The 17,981-nt window shown below is 49.5% G+C and overlaps 1 protein-coding gene across 50 annotated transcripts in view; it reads left to right on the top strand.

The window, feature by feature from the left end:
• The window catches only part of CAMK2G (calcium/calmodulin dependent protein kinase II gamma), a 55,380-nt gene that overhangs the window by 32,047 nt on the left and 5,352 nt on the right, over positions 1–17,981 (top strand). For 11 of the 50 annotated variants that reach the window (XR_015156803.1, XR_015156806.1, XR_015156809.1 and 8 more), the window contains 4 exons: positions 1,749–1,792; positions 12,344–12,412; positions 13,542–13,586; positions 15,024–15,072. Coding sequence is in view for 37 of the 50 variants with exons in the window: in XM_086381990.1 (XP_086238116.1) it covers positions 1,749–1,792; positions 12,344–12,412; positions 13,542–13,586; positions 15,024–15,072 (207 nt within the window). In the remaining 13 variants the exon portion in view is untranslated. Of the gene's footprint in view, positions 1–1,748; positions 1,793–10,093; positions 10,127–12,343; positions 12,413–13,541; positions 13,587–15,023; positions 15,073–16,271; positions 16,386–17,981 lie in introns of all 50 variants that reach the window. The other 39 variants (XR_015156798.1, XM_086381972.1, XM_086381976.1 and 36 more) reach the window with 7 other exon arrangements.

The following is a 17,981-nucleotide window of genomic DNA, read 5'->3' on the forward strand; positions in this document are numbered from 1 at the left end:
GAGCGCCTCGGTGTTACGGAGCCCCCTAACCAGCCGTGCATGCTGGGCGCTTGCCAACTCTCAGGAGGCAATAGCCTGGGGACGTGGAGCTGGGCAGCAGGAGGCTTTCCTCCCAACGCGCCGCCCGCCTGACAGCCTGGCCTACCTGTGAGGGCTGCGGCCTCACAACCCTGGCCTGGCCGGGACCTGCGCTGGGGGCCAGGACTAGGCTTCAGCCGCACTGGTAGGCCCCGCCCCGCCGCGGGGGAAGCCACGCCCCTCAAAATTGTGAGGTCTGGCCTTGCAAGCCTCTGGGTCTGGAAGGCAATAGAGTGCAGAAGCTGTTGCAGACAGCCGTCCCTGGGTTTGGATCCTAGCCCTGCCTCACCCTGAGCAAGTCACAGCAGCTCTCCCAGTCTTAGTTTCCTCATCTCTCCAATGGAGCTAATAACATAACAATTAAAATCATTTTTGACTAAGGCTCTCAACGCTGCCTGTAGGAGAAGACTTGTCCAAAAAATATTCCTGTGGCTGAGACCCCACCCCAGATAAATAAAATCAGATCCCTAGGGCATGGGATAGGCATAAGCTTTTTTTTTTTTTTTCCAAATTCCCAAGTGATTCTAATGGACTATCAGAGTTGAGAACTTTGATGTATGTAAAGCACTTAACACAGTGGCTGGTCAGGCATAGTAGTAAGAGCATAAAAAAAATTTTTTTTCAGATCACCCCAGCATTAACTGGAGATAGGACCGAAGTCTGTTTTTGGAGGTCAGAGTTGTTGCGATTCTCACTGGAGACCCAGCTTGGGTAGGAATGGCCACCTGAAGGGAGGAATGGCAACAGTGGTGACCGTTGTTAACACTTGCTGAGTGCTTGCTGTGTGCCAGGCACTCTGCTAAGTGCTTTTCATGCCACGATCCCATTTTATAGATAAAGAAACTGAGGTTCAGAGAGATTAAGTAACTCACACGGCTAGTAAGCAGTAGACCCAAGATGCAAGCCCATCAGAGTCAAGGTGGATCAGACAGTTGGACTGATTCCGTCTCCCTGGAATCTCCATCCACTGCCTGCCACCTTCCTGAGGCCTTTGTGGCCAACAGACATCACCATCCTTCCTAGTGGAGCTCATCAGCATCAGCCTGTCCCTGGCTACAGTCTGTCTGCCCAGTCCTTTCTGCTCAGTGGGTCCAGAGACTAGACTCTGAGGAAAGGGTGGCATTGAGGACCTGCCCAGTCAAGGCTTCAGCCCCCCGGCAAAACCCTCCTGTAGGTGGTCCTGGTCTCTGTGTGTGTGTCTGTCTGTCCTCACGTCTGGTCTCCTTCGTGAACTGTGACACTCTTGTTTCTTGAGAACACTCAGGAGATGTCTTGCATCCTTGCAGCTTGGCCATCCTGAGAATTTCCATGGCATCTGGGGGTGGAGCCCTCGCCTTTCACCCTGGCATTCTGCTTCCAGGCCTAGGTGGAAGCTGTTGAAGGCAGAGTTCCCAATCGCCCAGGCAGCCCCAGTGTTGATTGTGGTTTTCTCCTAAGCCCGGACTGTCCTTGTTTCTGCTGAGTTATCCTGGGGTGCCACCCTGTGGGTCTGACGCTGCCTGAGATGCCCTTCTTGCTTTGGGGCCTCAGGAAGGGCCTCATTTAGGGGTTTCAGGAGACTCCTGGCCCCTGTGTCAAACATATCAGTCTCTTGTGGATCCAGCTGCCAGACTTCAGGTTGAGGAGCGGGTACAATGCAGGAGACTTGATTTTTCTCTTTGTTTTCACAGCTGCCAAAAGCCTATTGAACAAGAAGTCGGACGGCGGTGTCAAGGTAGGTGTCTCCACTCCTGCAGCCCAAGTGTGGCCCTTCTCCCTGAAAAGTCACTCCTGGGACTCCTTGGCACTTTGTCTCCCCTTTCCCCAAGAACCTCCCTATCCTTGCTTTTTGCTTTAAGCCAGAAACCTCTGTGCTCAGAACAGCAGGTTCCACTGGCCTGGGAGGGCAGAGGGATACGTGCTTCACCTGACCCTAGCTTGATTGGAAAGACTCAGGAGGTGATTCAAACTATAGTTCGCTAGAACTGAATCCTGAACTTGACTTCCAGACACAGGTTTTATCTCCCGGGCTTGACTCTCTGGGTTTTTTAGGTTATTGGTTAATCTTATTTTCTTTTTAAAGCACAAATCCATTTAATCAAAGGAAAGCAAAGTTTGCCTGGTTGACTCAGGGCACAAGGCTTGGCACCTGAAGCTACTATCTTTTTTCTCTTTTTTCTGATCTCCAAAGCACTTCCAGAACCCAGCTCAGATACTGTTGAGGGAAAGCGTCTTGAACTGTCTTGAGGCATAGGTGCCTTAGAAACAGGCAAGGGACTTGGTTATCACAGCTCATCTTCATTTGCTGAGGAAACTTTTCTGGGGAATCAAGGCAAGAGGAGGGACCAGGCCCCATAAACAGGAAGTCTCAGTGGGAATGGCTACTTGGCCAAGGTAGAGGGGTCCACACAAAGCTCAAGGTGTTCTTAGATGCTTTGGGGGCAGAAAGCGCCCTGGGCTGGGGAGATAGATAGGAGTTCATGCTATCTTGAAACCTACCAACTTATATCGCAGAGAATTTCAAACCATTATCATGCAAATCTTTAAATTAAGACAAAAGTTTTAATTAGACTTTTCCCTGGGATCTTATGTTCCCCACTGAGATAGACCTGTGCCCCTTTCCCTGCCCCCATCCCTTCCTTTCTCTCTCATCTGCATGCCTGCTTCCGTGTACTTCTGCCCTAAGGAGGGGAGCTTGGGCTCCACACATGCCTGCTGACATAGAGCTGGGGTTGATGGCAGCCCCTCAGTTTCAGGGTTGTGCACTAGGTGGTGGAGCCAGATTAGGAAAAGCTGTATGTATGTGGACTTAGTTGCTCAGTCGTGTCCAACTCTCTGTGACCCCATGGACTATAGCTGCCAGGCTCCTCTGTCCATAGGTTATCCTGGCAAGAAAACTAGAGCGAGTTGCCATTTCCTACTCCAGATCTGCCTGACCCAGAGATTGAACCTGTGTCCCCTGCATTGGCAGGTAGATTCTTTACCACTGAGCCACCTGGGAATCCCTAGGAAAAGGTGGTCAGTTTATTTAGAGATTTTGCATGTGTCTTTCTGGAGAAGAAGCTAGAATCTGTCTTCACAAAGTGTTTATTAAACACCTATCAGAGGCTCAGTGCTAGGGGCACATAAGAGGTATAAGAGGAGATGCAGATCTCATTCAACCTCAAGAAGTTTCAAGGTTAATTAATTTAAAAGGAGAGTGGACACAGCTGGGATCAGCTAAGCACTGAATGGTATATGGACCCTACAAGGGATGGTTCAGTCCAAGAAGCTTCTGGGGAAGAAACTTATTGGAGAAAGCTACAGGATGTAGGAAGATTGGACCCAAGTCAGTGATTGCCTTTAGAAAATGGAACTGGAGGCAAGGGCAGGATGGGGAGACACACCATTATTTTTTTTTAACTTGTATACATGTTTCTTTAAAATGGGAGTGTATTACTTCTGTAACTTAAAAACAAAAAATATATATATTTTTATAGGTTCTATTATACATATTGATGTTCTCTGCTCAACTGAAACATGAAATATATGGTAAAGGGATACAGAAAACACAGCTGGACTGGTCTCGTTGGGCAGAGAAATTGGAGGTTTGTGTGTTAGACCACAGGAAACACCATAGGCCACTGAGCAGGGAAGGTTAAGAGTGATGTTTTTGAAAGACTTGGCTGAGTGTGTAAGGGTAAATAGAGGATGGTAGTGTCAACCACAAATTGGCACTTGCCATTGGTACTTACCATCTGCCTCTACAAGAATTAAATCATATGTTGCTGCAGGTACTAATTTCAACACCCCCTGAAAGGAGTTCAGGATGGAGAGCTGAAATGAGGCACTCTGTGCTCTGGTAAAAACTGGCAGAACAGGTCTTCAGATAGTTAGATATAATCAGGAGCCAATTTTATGAGCCCAATTCATTCTTATACCTTCCCATATCTAGAAAACCACTAAAATCCTTCATGGTGACCGGTGTTCCTCATGACTAGCAGAAACCTTCTGGGAAAAAAAAAAAAAAATGTGTTTGATTGCATGTACTTCCCTTTTACCAAAATCACACATATACTGACCTTGCCCTCTACTTCTTTGGAGCAGTTTCTCAGAGTTATCTGAGGTGCTGTCTCCTGGGCTATAGTCCTCATTTTTGCCCAAATAAAACTTAATTCACAACTCTCACATTGTGCATTTTTAAGTTGACAGTAGGAGCTAGACACAGAAGTATCAACTAGGGCTTATTATAGTCTGGGTATAGGGTGAAGTGAAGATGATGAGAAATGTAAAGAGTTAACATTCAAACTAACCAGAGGAGCACAGGCCAACCGGCTGGGATAGGTGCTGCCTATGGACCATTGGTCCAGCTCTGCCCATGAGTGCCAGGCTCGGATTAGACATTAGCCCTGATAAGTATGACAAAGGATGTTCCCATTGGATTCAGGGATTAAAAGAGGGTCCGTCAAAGGTAACGTCAAAGTTTCAGGACTGTTAAAAGAAATGGTGGTATTTCTGCTGGAATGGGGAGCAGTGAAGGAATGTTTTAGAGGGAAGAGAGATTTTCTTTTGAACCACATTGAGACTGAGACAGGTAGAGATCTGGGTAGAGAGGTCTTTTTTGTTTGAGATTTATTTATTTATTTTTGGTTCTGCTGGGTCTTCATTGCTGTGCACAGGCGTTCTCTCGTTGTGGCTCCCAGGAGCTACTGTTCGTTGTGGTGCACGAGCTTATTGCAGTGTTTCTCTTGTTGCAGAACACAGGCTGTAGGGGCATTGGCTTCAGTAGTCGCAGCACAGGGACTCAGTAATTGGGGCCCGTGGGCTCTAGAACACTGGCTCAGTAGTGTGGCACATGGGGCTTGGTTGCTCCCCGGCATGTGGGAACTTCCCAGACCAGGGATTGAACCTGTGACCCTTGGCATTGGCAGGCAGATTCTCAATGAGTAGACCACCAGGGAATGGGTGGAGAGGTCGTTAAAGCTGCTGGTATAGCCCAGGGAGGTCAACACTGGATGTGCAAAGAGGGACTCCCATGAGTGAATCTCATGAGTCCACTTACTCAGCCAGTTCTGGGTCTGAGGAGCTGGGAAGGCAGCAACATGATCCATCCTTTAAAATGTTCACCGTGGGAGAGAGACAGGGAAACCACGAGTTCTGGTGTGGTCTGTTAAGGTCAAGGAGGGAGTTGCATGCAGGATAGCCACTGGGGAGCAGAGAGCCCAGCATCTGAGCCAGAACAGGAAACTGAGTTTGAAGGACTAGTTGGATTTTGCCCAGTTAAGGGGAGGGAAGAGAAAGACATTCCGGGCAGAGGGAATAGCGCATGTGAAGATACATGAGTTTGAAACAGCATGATGATTCTGGGAACTCTTGTTAGCTCTTGTATGGCAGAAGCAAAGAGTGGTTGCACAAAATAGGACCTGAAATAAAGCAGTGACAGCTGAGATGGTGAGAGGAAGGTTAAAGGTGTCATCATTAGGGAATAGGTTTCTAGCAGAACTTTGTAGTTCCTGGCCTCAGGCACAGCTATGTAAGACTAGCCTAAGGAGCTAGGTAAAATACACAGATGCCAAGGTCCAGCCTGGATTTCAGATTCAGGAAGCCTTGGGTGGAAGGAAGAATCCGACTAATTCCATTCCTCCATATGAATCCAAAGCACACAAAGGTTTAAGAGTCCAGGAAACTTCAGGGTTATCTGTTTTTAAGAGGCTGGAAGAAGAATCAGCAAAGGAAATGAAGAAAGAGGTAGTCAAAGAACAGAAGTGTACAACAAAGCCAGTCCTTACAGGAACACAGAAACGCAGGTTAAGGCAAACAGAATCAGCGGTTAAATTGCTTTGGGGAACCTAGCCCAGGGTCTGACCCTGATTGAGTGCTCCATAAATGAGTCTTATGCTTGGGAAAAAAGACTTTAAATATAGAGGTGAGACCAGAAACTAAGATGCAAGTTTTTAAGAAGGGCATGACCAACCAAAATTCAAAGGCCAATAAGAGATTGGGGAAAATATTCCCAGCAGGTGTGATGGGATGTGCTGTGCTTCACTGCTTCAGTCATGTCCTACTCTTTGTGACCCCATGGACTGTAGCCTGCCAGGCTCCTCTTCCCATGGGGATTCTCCAGGCAAGAATACTGGAATGAGTTGCCATGCCCTCCTCCAGGGGATCTTCCCAACCCAGGGATTGAACCCAGGTCTCCCACATTGCAGGCAGATTCTTTACCATCTGAGCCACCAGGGAAGCCCATTAATGGGATGAGTTAATATTATTTTTATGCAAAAGAGCTTTGTGTAATAAATAAGAATACCCTCTAAAACCTGCCAGATGAATGGTCAGTGAAGATGAACTAACAATATGAAACAGGAAGTAGCATGGGCCAACGAACGTGGGTGTTTGGTCTCACTGGTGTCAGAGGCAGGTTGAAATGCTTTACCATTTTCACTTTTTTTTTGGCCACACCATGTGGCATGGGAGATCTTAATTCCCCGACTAGGGATCGAACCTGTGCACCCTGCACTGGGAGGGCAGAGTCTTAACCAGTGGGCTACCAGGGAAGTCCCCATTTTTTGACTCTTAAGTTTGTGGTAGTGGTGTAAATCAGAAGGACTCCCTCCTAAAACAGCCTGTGTGTCAAAAGCCATAATAGTGTTCCTATTTTACCCTTTAGTTCTAATTCTGGGAATTTTTCCTAAAGGAATCATTCAAAATATGGAAAAACTGAAAGCAGAAAGATGTTCAACATGACGTTATTTATAACCATGAGAAGATGAGAAACATCAAAAGCTAACAAGATAATGACATGGGGAACATCAAAAGCCAATAAGATAATGACTAAATAATTATGGGAATCTAATTGACCATTACAAAGTTATTAATTTTTATGACTATATAATGACAGAAATGTTTTAAGTGGAAAAATGAGGTCCAAAGCAGTACATACACTACTATCTAAATTTTGTTTAAAAAAAGTTTTTTAGATTATATTCAGTGTATAATAGGTGAATAGAAAAAGAACCAGGAGAAAACCCACTGAAGTGTTAATAGTAGCTTCACTGCGTGATGGGAATTTGGAAACTTAATTTCATATATTTTTCTGTATTTTCTACATTTTTCACCTAGACTGTGTATTACTTTGATAATCAGAAGAAAAATTAAGATGCTATTTATTTTTAAAGTAAGGTATTAAAAGAAAGGAAGGATAAACTCGTATACAGCTTACAATGATGCTTTTTAATTGGATACACAAAAGACTGGCAAGAGTGATAGGACTCTGGGTGTTTTTTCCCCTCTTTTCCAAGCTGCTTGTAATGTGGTTGTGGTCCTTTTATAATCAGGAGTAAGTATCTAATAATGAACAGCGTGGTTGGATAAAAGTGCCGCAAAAGCGGAAGGAAAGGACAAGGCAAGGTGCGGGGTTTTTTCTTTTCTGGGCCTTGTTGAGCGTCAAGGTGATAATCTGTGTTATGAGGGAGACCTGTGAAGCTGCTCAGAAGATCCTGAGCTGTCAGCATCCCAAACCGTTCTTTTAGATCCCATCCTCCTTTCCCAGCCCCACCCCACTCCCCAGTTCCTGCTGGGAGTCCACAGGGAGATTTCTTTCTTGTTGTCCAGAAGTTTTCACAGATGCTCTCGGATATTAGCATTGGTTTGAGCAGAGAGTCTTCCTTGCGCACTTGAATTTGGGGACTTCAGGTTCTGCTTGTTGCTGTTGCTGCTGCTAAGTCGCTTAAGTCGTATCCGTGTGACCCCATAGACGGCAGCCCACCAGGCTCCCTCGTCCCTGGGATTCTCCAGGCAAGAACACTGGAGTGGGTTGCCATTTCCTTCTCCAGTGCATGAAAGTGAAAAGTGAAAGTGAAGTCGCTCAGTTGTGTCCGACTCTTAGCGACCCCATGGACTGCAGCCTACCAGGCCCCTCCGTCCATGGGATTTTCCAGGCAAGAGTACTGGAGTGGGGTGCCATTGCCTTTTCCGCAGGTTCTGCTTAGGTTTCTTCAAAAGTAGATGCCAGTGACCCAGGGTCTGCGGAGGAGCAGAGCCCCTTATGAGGACAGACTTCTCACTGAGAATAGCTCGTGCTATTCACTAGTCCCAGGCCAGCATGGCCATCCAGTCTTTAAGGAGAGAGGAGGGAGAAATAAGGAAAGGAAAGAAGGAAGAGAGTGAGGAAAGAAGGGAGAGAGGAAGGGAGGAGAAAGAAAAGGGAGAGAGGTCCTGTTATTTTCCTTAAGTACTGTTTGAATGTTTCAGTGTGGGAAGGACGCTTGAACCTTCTTTTGGTTTAAAATTTTAAACGTTTAGTTGTTAAACATAAGTGAGGTGTGGTTCTTTAAAAAATGATCTGGAAATTAAATAGTGCTGCTGGCTGCAGGGGAGGAGGCCTGCTCTGCACAGCTGCGGGCAAAGCCCTAAAGGAATGGAGAAAGAAATGGAAAGAAGTCTGCTCACCTGGTAGAAACTAACCCATGAGTAGAAAGGATTATCCTGGGTTTTCCTACAGGGCAGTTTAGGAAAAAGAGAGCCAGTTGGGAGCAAATTGGGAACTTATTCCTCATTAGTTGAAGCAGATGGAAGAAAGTGAAGGCAAGATGTGAGTGAAAGCAACCTGCATGGCCTTTGACAAGACCAGCCTTGGGCTGTGCCCCCGCAGAGTTTTCGGTGCTGGGATTCCAGGCGAGTTAGAAGCCTGTGCTCTGCTTTAACCCGGGGGAAAGCCACAGTCAGCAATCAACAAACCCAGTTTAACTCTGCAAACATTTGTTGATCGAATGTTAACTCTAAGACATTTTGCTTAATTGCCAAGACAAATAAGATACAGACCTTCCTTCAAGGTGTTACCCCTCTGGTTGGATAAAGTGATAAATATATATGAATGTAAAGCAAATCCCTCTTTTTTGGATAACTTGGAAGTAAAATCTCCTATGTGAGTATATATGAAAGGGTAAAAGCAAGAGGCCTCATTATATTTAGATTTTCTTTTTCCTTAGATCTATTTCTAAATTGTGAGCCATTCTTTTAAATACTTGTAGTCCCCTTCTTTTGAAACAAAACAAAACGCATTCTCAAAAATGTCTTCTCAAGTAGAATATCAACTTCTTGAGGACAGAAACATCTGTCTGTGTTCACCATGCCTATAACAGTCCTCAACAAGCATTTGTTGGGTATTATTAATGAATATGCAAGTCAAAAGACAGACAAACACGTTTAAAGAGGACTCCTGTCTCCTGGCAAGCTACTGATAAAATTCTTAATTACCTTTCAACTTTTAGACATAGTCTTCTGAGATGTATTTTCAGTGTTCCACACAATCTTTATTTTTCTTTGCATGTTTCATATCTGAACATAAAGCTTTTGAGCATCTAGTTGAGACTAAGGCATCCGTGCTTTCAGTGTTGCCCGTGGTTGGCATCTGTGTGGCCGTGTGATCACGTTTAACCACCTGCACTCCTGATGTTCTATTGCCCCCTAGTTGCAAAATGCAATAAAACACTGAAATCTTATAAATGAGCATGGCCATACCAACAGAGAAATGGGTGCCAAAATATGATGTTTGTCAAATGATTTTCAAAAGCCCAACATCTTTGAAAAGTTATCGACGTGCAGTGAAAAAGTCTAGGTTCCGAAGTGAAGTGCTGTTAAAGCAGCTTTGACTCTTTACCTGGTAACTGTTCGCTCAATTCTCAGGCAGACCTAGTAGTGAGAGAAATAATCCTATAGGTGAGCTCAATAAGCCGAAACCCATAAATTTGCAGCAAAATGTTACTTACTCTCATAGACCTGTGGCTTAATCTCCATTAAAAAAGTTCTCTGAGCAAAGCTGAGACACCTCAGAATATACTCAGTGTTTGTGAACGTCCCTTTCTCCGGGTCTGGAGGGATGTGTGTGCCTGTCCGTCTAGACGCTGTTTTAACCCTTCTGGTGCTGGACTCCAGGTCTCCTCCTCCTCCTTTCTCCTGAGGCAGAGCCCACGCTGGCGCACTAACCTGCAGCGTCTCTGTGCTTCTCTTCTTACCTCCTCTTTCCCCTTCTCTTTCCCTTTTGCTGTGGTGTGTCCAGAAAAGGAAGTCGAGTTCCAGCGTGCACCTAATGGTGAGCCTTGCCTGCCCACCCATCCGCCCGCTCCATGCTGCCTGCGCCCGCCTGCCAGCCACGCAAACCCATTCTGCCATGTGCGTGTGCTTCCCTCATCCTCACTGCATGTCTGTGCCGTGCGGGCAGGTGTGGCCTGTCCTGCCAGGCGGGGTCCAGTGCCCGAGGTCACCCAGCGGCCTCAGAACTAGGCATTGGAAGGTGTGGTGTGGCACTCCCCGCTGCAGCGCTTGGACTGCCCCCAGCAGCCCTGGGGCAAGATGTAAATCTGGTAGGGATTCGGGGCCAGGTGGAAAGCACAGGGGGAGACCCTCACTCATGGTCACTCAGGAGGAGAGGCCCTGCTCCCTGGGCACGAGCACTATTTCCTACGGATCAGCAGCCAGGGGGCCTCCGTGTGGAGTGTGGAGGAGCCGGGTGGAGGCTCTGAGCCTCACTCTCACTCAGTGGCTTTCCCCTGTGCTGGTGCCCATTAGCCGGCTGTGCCCGTGTTTTGTCCTTCCCACCCCACCCACAGGGGCACCAGCTGAAAGGCTGCAGAGCTTGTCTTCTTTCTCAAGAGACACAGAGCACCCAGGGGAATGCAGCAGCCTGAATCCTTATGAAACATCTATTGGGTTGGCCAAAAAGTTCATTTGGATTTTTCCATAAGGTGTCATGAAAAACCCAAATGAACTTTTTGGCCAACTTGATATTAAAGCCAGAGGTGGGGCTACCTGTGTGACATCCCAGCCCTCCACAGATACGGCAGGTTTTACAGACATGATACAGTCCTTACCCCGGGTCAGGGTCTTTGTCTCAGCTTTGCAAACACAATGGCTTTGTTCAATTAGCCCCGAATAGGTCCATGTCAGCAGCTGAGTGAGGAGGGCTCTGCACTTTTTTGGGGGATATGGAAGAGAGCAGAGCTTTTGTGAGATTAGGCCCACATTCTGTCTATTCCTGGGGCCCCCTTCTCCAGCCTGCAGAGTTCAGCAGAGTCTTAAAGCACCTGGTACCTGGCTTGAGGTTCCATGCCGAGCCCCAGATTTGGGAACGTCTCAACCACTGATAGCAAGTTACAGCTTCAGGTGTGGTCCAAGGAGCCACAAAAGAGGCTTCCGGGCAAGAAGAAGTAGGGCAGTCTAGAGAGCTTCCTGGATGTGTTCTGGGGGAGAAAAAGCACGTCCTCGCTGCCAGTGTGCCCTCCTCGGCACCCCGCACATTGATGGTCGCTGGACATTTGTGTGTCTGCATGTTGAAGAGCTCACAGGCATCAGGCTGCTCCTTAGTGGCTCCTGGTTCCACACGGACTCCCAGTGAGACTCAGTGTATTTATTGGTTAGGGGATTCTAAGAGGCAGGGAGCATCAATACGGCTCCTTGCCCTGGAGATCGGCCTCCTTCCTTCCTCGCCGTCCTCTTCCTGCCTCCCTTGCTGTGCCACTCAGTGTGATATTCTGAAAGGCAAGGAGATAGCCTAGTGGCCTGCTGCTGTTGGCCTGCTAGGCAGCCTGCTGTTTCCTGAGGACTGGGACTGCTGACACAGCTCCCACCTGGACCCACCTGCTGCTCTTTGGAGTTCTGCCCTTATTCCCAGCTGATCACGTCTAAGATCAGTCAGACAAAAAGGCCAACAGCACAGCCCTGTGTCTGCTCCCCCGGGTCAGTGGTTGCCTTTTGTATCCAGAGTCAAATTCCACCCCTTTCCTCTGTGGATACTGTCTCCTCGACCAGGTTTTCTTTCTCTTCTTGTTCCTCTTCAGATCAGGCTTCAATCTAGTGTTGTAAGGGGAAGGAAATGCAGGTGGCAGATGGAAAGGGCAGCAGGAGGCTGCCCACAGGGACCCAGAGTTTCTGAATGTTGTTCTGCTTTCTCATAAACTACATTTCTTTCCCCCTATAAAGTGAGAAAATCTGAATTTCTCTGCGTGAAGTATGATTGTACAATGACAGGGCACCTAACATCAGCAAAGATTTCTGGAGAGATGCTTTTCAAACGAGTCTTTGGGCTCCTTCCACCTTGAGGATGCCTCCAGGGCTAGGTCTCTGGGTCCCTCCAAATAATCTCTGATCATCTGTCCAGCCACTGCTCCCACCCCAGAGTGTCACGGGAGTGTTAGCCCACCTCAGGTCTAGCGCCTCCGGACCAAGCTGGGGGACAAGGGAGGTCTGGGAGTCAAATCCAAGCAACTTTGGTGACTCTAGAGGAACTAAACCATCTGTTTTCTTGTCTCAGCCGCAGAGCAACAACAAAAACAGTCTCGTAAGCCCAGCCCAAGAGCCCGCGCCCTTGCAGACGGCCATGGTACCTCCTGACTACGGCTTCTCCGCCCCTGCCCCTGGCTGCCTCCCGCTTCTGCCCGCTTCCTTCTCTCGCCCCCCTGCCAGGCCTCCTTGGCCACGTCCCTTCTCATCCCTGTAGAGCAGGTGGCTCTGTGTACTGCCCCCTCGTGGTCCCGCTTGGCCATGCTCCCTCCTGCATGGCATAACTGCTCCTGCTCCCTGTGCTCTTGGGGGGGAAGAGTGATCAGGGCTCTCAGCTAAGCCTCCCAGCCCCAAATGGGTTTGCTGGGGGGCCGGGAAGGTGAGCTGCTTCTAAAGGGAGAGGGTAGGAGCTTCCCTGGGCTCTGTACCTCAGTTCTTGAAGGCCTCCTTGTAAAATCTGCCTCAGCCCCTCCTTTACAAAGCAATGAATAGGAAGGGGGCCTGGAGTCCCCCACCTCTGGATGGTGCTGAGATGTCTGGGAAGCCCCCATGCTGTCTGAGTTCTGTCCTGGCGCAGTCAAGGGCACTAAGTGCTCTCAGGGCCCCCTCTGCTGCTGGCTAAGTGGAGATGGCCAGGGGGGTGACTGGGAGAGAGGGAGGGGAACCGGTGCTGCTCCCCACCTCCTCCTCCCTGCACCCTGTCCCCCAGAGCTGCCTGCTGAGGACAGGAACTTGGGGAGAGGTAGGGGTGGGTGGAACAGGCAGCAGTCTGGGCTCAACTCGCTGAGGGCCACCTGTGAATCTTTCGGGGAGACCTCAGTCCACTCTCCCAGTATCCCTGTCTCCCACACACCCCCTGGTGAGCACTGTTGGCCAGGCCCAGCCTGTACCCTCAGCCCCACAGCTGCTCCAGAGTACTTGTCCCATGGGAGAAAGGACACTCAGGTCTGGCTGCATTTGAGAGCAGGGGCCCTTGTCCTCAGCTTCCCCAATACCTGCTTCCGTTAAGTACCAGGCCTCTCCTCCTAACCAGCCAGTGCTGTCCCCTAAATCTGGGCCTTCCAGCTGCCTGGGACCCAGTTGAACCAGGATATTTTGTCTTGTAAGAATGACTGGCGAGCAGGCCTCAGTGGTCATCATAGGGTCAATATTCGAGGGTTGGGGTCCCTCAGGGGAGAGCCGTAGGTCCGTTCCCAGGTCAAGAGGGTAACTTTCATCTTCTCTCACAGGAGCCACAAACCACCGTGGTACACAACGCTACTGATGGGATCAAGGTGAGTGGCTCCTGAGCTGGCCTCCTGCTTTCCAGGTCAGCAGGAAACAGGTGGGCTGGGTCACAGGGTCTCAGGGTCCTGGAGACAGCAGCCTAGAGGCTGCGCCTGGGGCCATGGTGTTTGCAGGGTCTAGGCTGGGGGCAGCAAATGGCCTGTCGCACAGTGTTCCGGGGAAGAACATCATACCTCAGTGATTCTGAGCTCAGGCTCTAGAGGCAGACAGGTCTGCATTTGCATCCTGGCCCTGGGCCACTGGACAAGTCACCCTCCCACTCTGCATCTCAGTTTCCTTATCTGAAAACTGGAGATGCTAATAATAATAGAATCTTCCTCCATGACTGGTGAAGCTTAAATCAGAGTAAACATGAGCTAGTAAAACAGAGGCAAAAACATACAAATCCTAGAGCATTAATTCTCCATTGCCTCGCTCCTTGATGTCCTCAATATCCTTGTCTCCTTATTTTTACTACCATTAGTAAATATTTATTGAACCATCCACAGCTCTGGTTTACAGAGGTGACAAGAGGAAATCTCTCTCCACAGGTGTAAGGGAAGCAGATGATAAACAAAAACTGTACAAATAAGATAAAATCCAGTAGCGATAAATGCTATAAAGAAAATGTCACAAAGTAAATAGAGAACGAACAGGGCCTCTAATTAAGTGGTCGGGAAGGGCCTCCTTTAGGAGGTGATATTTGAGCTAAAATACTAAACAACTGGAAGGTGGCAGCCGGGTAGACCCTGAGGCAGAGTGCCCTAGACAGTGAGGATGCGGGGGTCGGGGCCTGGCGCAGAGGAAATCAGAGCTCAGAGCATGGTGAGCAAGGAGAGGGAGGCAGGAGGGCGGTGAAGCTGGAGGGGCAGGCGGGACCTGCTTGGTCAGGTTGATATGAGTTTGTATTTTTTACCAGCAGCAACAAAAAGCTGTTAGAGGCTCTTAGCGGGGAAGTAATGGAGTCCAATTTACACATCGAAAAACTGGCCGTGTTATGGGCAAGAACTTTAGGGAAGAGGCAGGTGTGGAAACAGGGAGGCCAGGCAGCTATGGTATGAGTTCAGGTGCCAGATATTAGTATCTTGGGCTCAGCTGTGCATTGGAAGAGAGGAGGTAAGACGCGATTTATTTTGGAGGTAGAACTGACCGATTTGGTTTTAGATTGGATAATTGGGACATGAGGGGAAGAAAGAAAGGCATCAGCATCTTATAAAATCAGACCTCCAGATTTTAGCCTGAACAACTGGATAAGTGGTACATTTACTGAGTTAGGGAAGACTCGGGAGGGTGTTTGGGAATCAGAGTTTTATAAGAGTCACATGGCAAGGGTCTGATTCCTCCTTGCAGCTCCCATAGGAACACGTACTCTGCTTTTGTTCGGCTTGGTTCCTCTGGTTTCCAAGGGCCTGAGTTTATAGAAACTTGTTCTTTTTGGCCCGCAGGGCTCCACAGAGAGCTGCAACACCACCACAGAAGATGAGGACCTCAAAGGTAGGTGTTGGCCCATAGTGGGGAAGGGGCCCCAGCAGTGTCCCGAGGGGACACCTGCCTCATCTCCCCCCAGAACTGAGATTGGTGGCTCCTTGTACCCTAGGAGAGGGTTTGGCCTAAAAGCTACTTTCCATGGGCCCAGGGATGAGGCCCCTGTCTCGTGTTGCTGGGCTGGGCAGGTGGCTTCTCTTCTTTGACCCCACGTCTAGGATAGTTAAACGAGGGCTTTTCCTGAGCCTGTCCAGGCCCAGGGCTCAGAGAGTTGCTCCTGTCGCTGCTACAGTGTGATATCCCAGATCAGGGACATCTTGAGTCCCCGCAGAGGTGGCCTGCAGACGTCATGAGCCATTAATAAGGTCACCAGTGATCCCAGTTTCCCGGGCACTAAGGTAACTCCCCAGGATGTAGAACTTTGGGCTCTAAAACTAGAACAGTCCTGGACGCGTTGGGGTTGGTGGGTCACTCTCGTCACAAAGCCTTGGCATGAGTGACGGAGTCAGAGCCACATTTGGCCCTGCCCCAGTGGTCCCGTGAGAACACCAGCTTAAGTTTGGGCCTGGCCAGAGTGCCAGGGGACATGGGAAGGCATGGCAGGCCAGACCACTGTGAATCTCTGTCCGGCTCTTTGGTTTGGCCTCCTGGGATTGTTCCCTTTGCCTTCAGTAAGAGACCTTAGGCCAGGTTCTCAGAAAAGTCGGAGGAATGTTGCAGCTCACAGCTGAGCGAGCACACCCGAGGCAATAAGGGAGCAAGCAAACCTTTGGTAATCAAGAAAAGAAGAGAAAGCAGAAATATATAAGGCAGCAAAGAACAGTGCCTTCAGGGCTGCCGGGATTGAGATCAGGTCATTTCAGTTCTGGTGATACTGGCAGAGTAAGCGGCTCCTTCACTGCTGGGCTCTCGACCCTGTAGCCCTGGTCCCTAGAACATCTTCCCTGGGAGCAGGGCTCCTTGTACAGGCTGTTGGAAGGCTCCTCTGGAAGCCGCAAACCCAGGTCTGTGCCCCTTCCTGGGGCTTTCAGCTGGGAGGCCTCTCCGCCAGCGTGGACGTGGTCCCAGGTCCACAGCAACCCGAGGCATCGCCTTGCCTCGGTTCTTCAGTGCCACGGGCTCGGGTCCTGTCCGGCTTGCTCGCTCACCTGCCTTGTTTTGTTTGTTTTGGCTGCTCTGCCTTGCCCTGCCCTGCCCTGGCTGGCTAGCTGCCCCGCTCCGCACTGGGAATGGCAGCTCGATGCCTGAAGGACGGAGCTCCCGGGACAGGACAGCCCCCTCTGCAGGCATGCAGCCCCAGCCTTCTCTCTGCTCCTCAGCCAGTAAGTGTGAGGGAGGCACATTCTGGCTTCCGTCTCCCTGGCTCGTCCTGAAGCCCCTCAGGGATCCCCCCACCCACTGCCCAGAGCTGTCAGCCCAGCCCAGCTGTCATCTAGTGACTACAGCTTCGGGAGCTCAGCCTCTGCTGGGTGGGGGAGCTGATTGGAGGTGCTGTTAAGACCAGACAGAGGTCCTTGAGACCGGGGCCCAAAGACATGAAGAAAAGCGGGTGGAAGAATGTGGCAGGAGGGAAGGAGTAGAAAGCCAGTGGGGTATGCAGAGAGCCTTGTCTCAGTGCTGAGCAGGAAGAAAGGTGGAGTCAGAAGTCAGGCCCATGGTAGTGGGTGTGAGGTGGTGGAGAAATTCATAGTCAAGAAAACATGTTCCCCTCAGTGCTTCTTGAGGGTCAGCATAATATCACACTAAGAGCTTGGGGTGAGACTGACCTGAGTTTAAATCTAGCTCCACTACCTTCAAAAATGCGTGAAGTAGCTTAACCTCCTGGAGCTACAGTTTCTTTATCTGTAAAGTGGTAATAAAATGACACCTCAGAAATGTAAATGGGATAGTGGAACATCTTGATACGATGCTTAGCTGGTTAGTGGTAGCTTGTATTTACATCTTCAGTTGTGTTTTTGTAGAGGATGCCTTCGTCTGCTTCTTTCCCTCCTACCATCGATACTTCTAGAGTTTCTAAACACGAGCCTCTTCACCCGTAGGGCCCCAGTCAGGTCTTGCAGATGGGCTTGGTGGGGTTGGAGAGGGTGTATGTGTGTGTGTGGGTGTCTGCGTGTGCACATACCTGCTTGCCTTTAGAAAGTGGATGAAGCTCTGTGGTTCCCCTAACCTCCTGCTTATTCACCCGAGCCGCCCTCCTGATGGTGCTAATGCCCGTGGGGCCCTGTGCTGGCTGTACCTGTGGCTCCACTGTCCTCTCCCAGTTGTGCCCCTTGGCTGTGCTGTTCTAATGCTCACATTTGTCTTGCAGCCTCTCGCTCATGGCCTGGGCCAGCCTGGGGCTCCGGTCAGGGTTAGGCTGGGCCCCCCTTGCCCTGGCAGCGCCCTCTGCTAATAGTGGCGCTCCCTGTAAGTGAGAAGGAGCGTGTCTCCTGCTCATGAGAGCGGGGTGTCATCAGCAGTCCCTTGGCTTGGAATTGGGGTGGGGGGCACTCTGAGGGCACCAACTCTGCCTGCCTGTCAGTCTGAGCCTTGTCCTTGGTTTTCCTGAGGGACACATCCTGGCTTGAGAGCTGGTATGAGATTTAGAGTTTTTCCAAGGGTAAATGGAGCTGGTAAGAGGCTCCATTTAAAAAGTGTTTATAGTTCCAAGACCCTTTACCCCAAAAAGCCCTGTGGAGGAGACGAATAAGGCGAAGAGAATTAAGCATCCATCCCAGGGGTCTATTCATTCTTTGGAGCCCTCCTCAACCCTGGCTAGAGTCTGCTTTCAGGCTGGCTGGTGCCCAGAGCTAAGTTTTGGACCACTCTGTGAGGGGTGGGGGGATGGGGGAAGAGCTGGTAATTGAGACCTGACTGAGCCCCTTCAGGTGAGAGAAATGAGTGGTGGAAACAGCCATATCCAGGAGATGCTTCTTTGA

Source organism: Bos grunniens, chromosome 28, assembly GCF_055505025.1.
Source record: "Bos grunniens cultivar Pamir isolate PY7600 chromosome 28, Bosgru_T2T1.0, whole genome shotgun sequence".
NCBI lineage: Eukaryota > Metazoa > Chordata > Mammalia > Artiodactyla > Bovidae > Bos > Bos grunniens.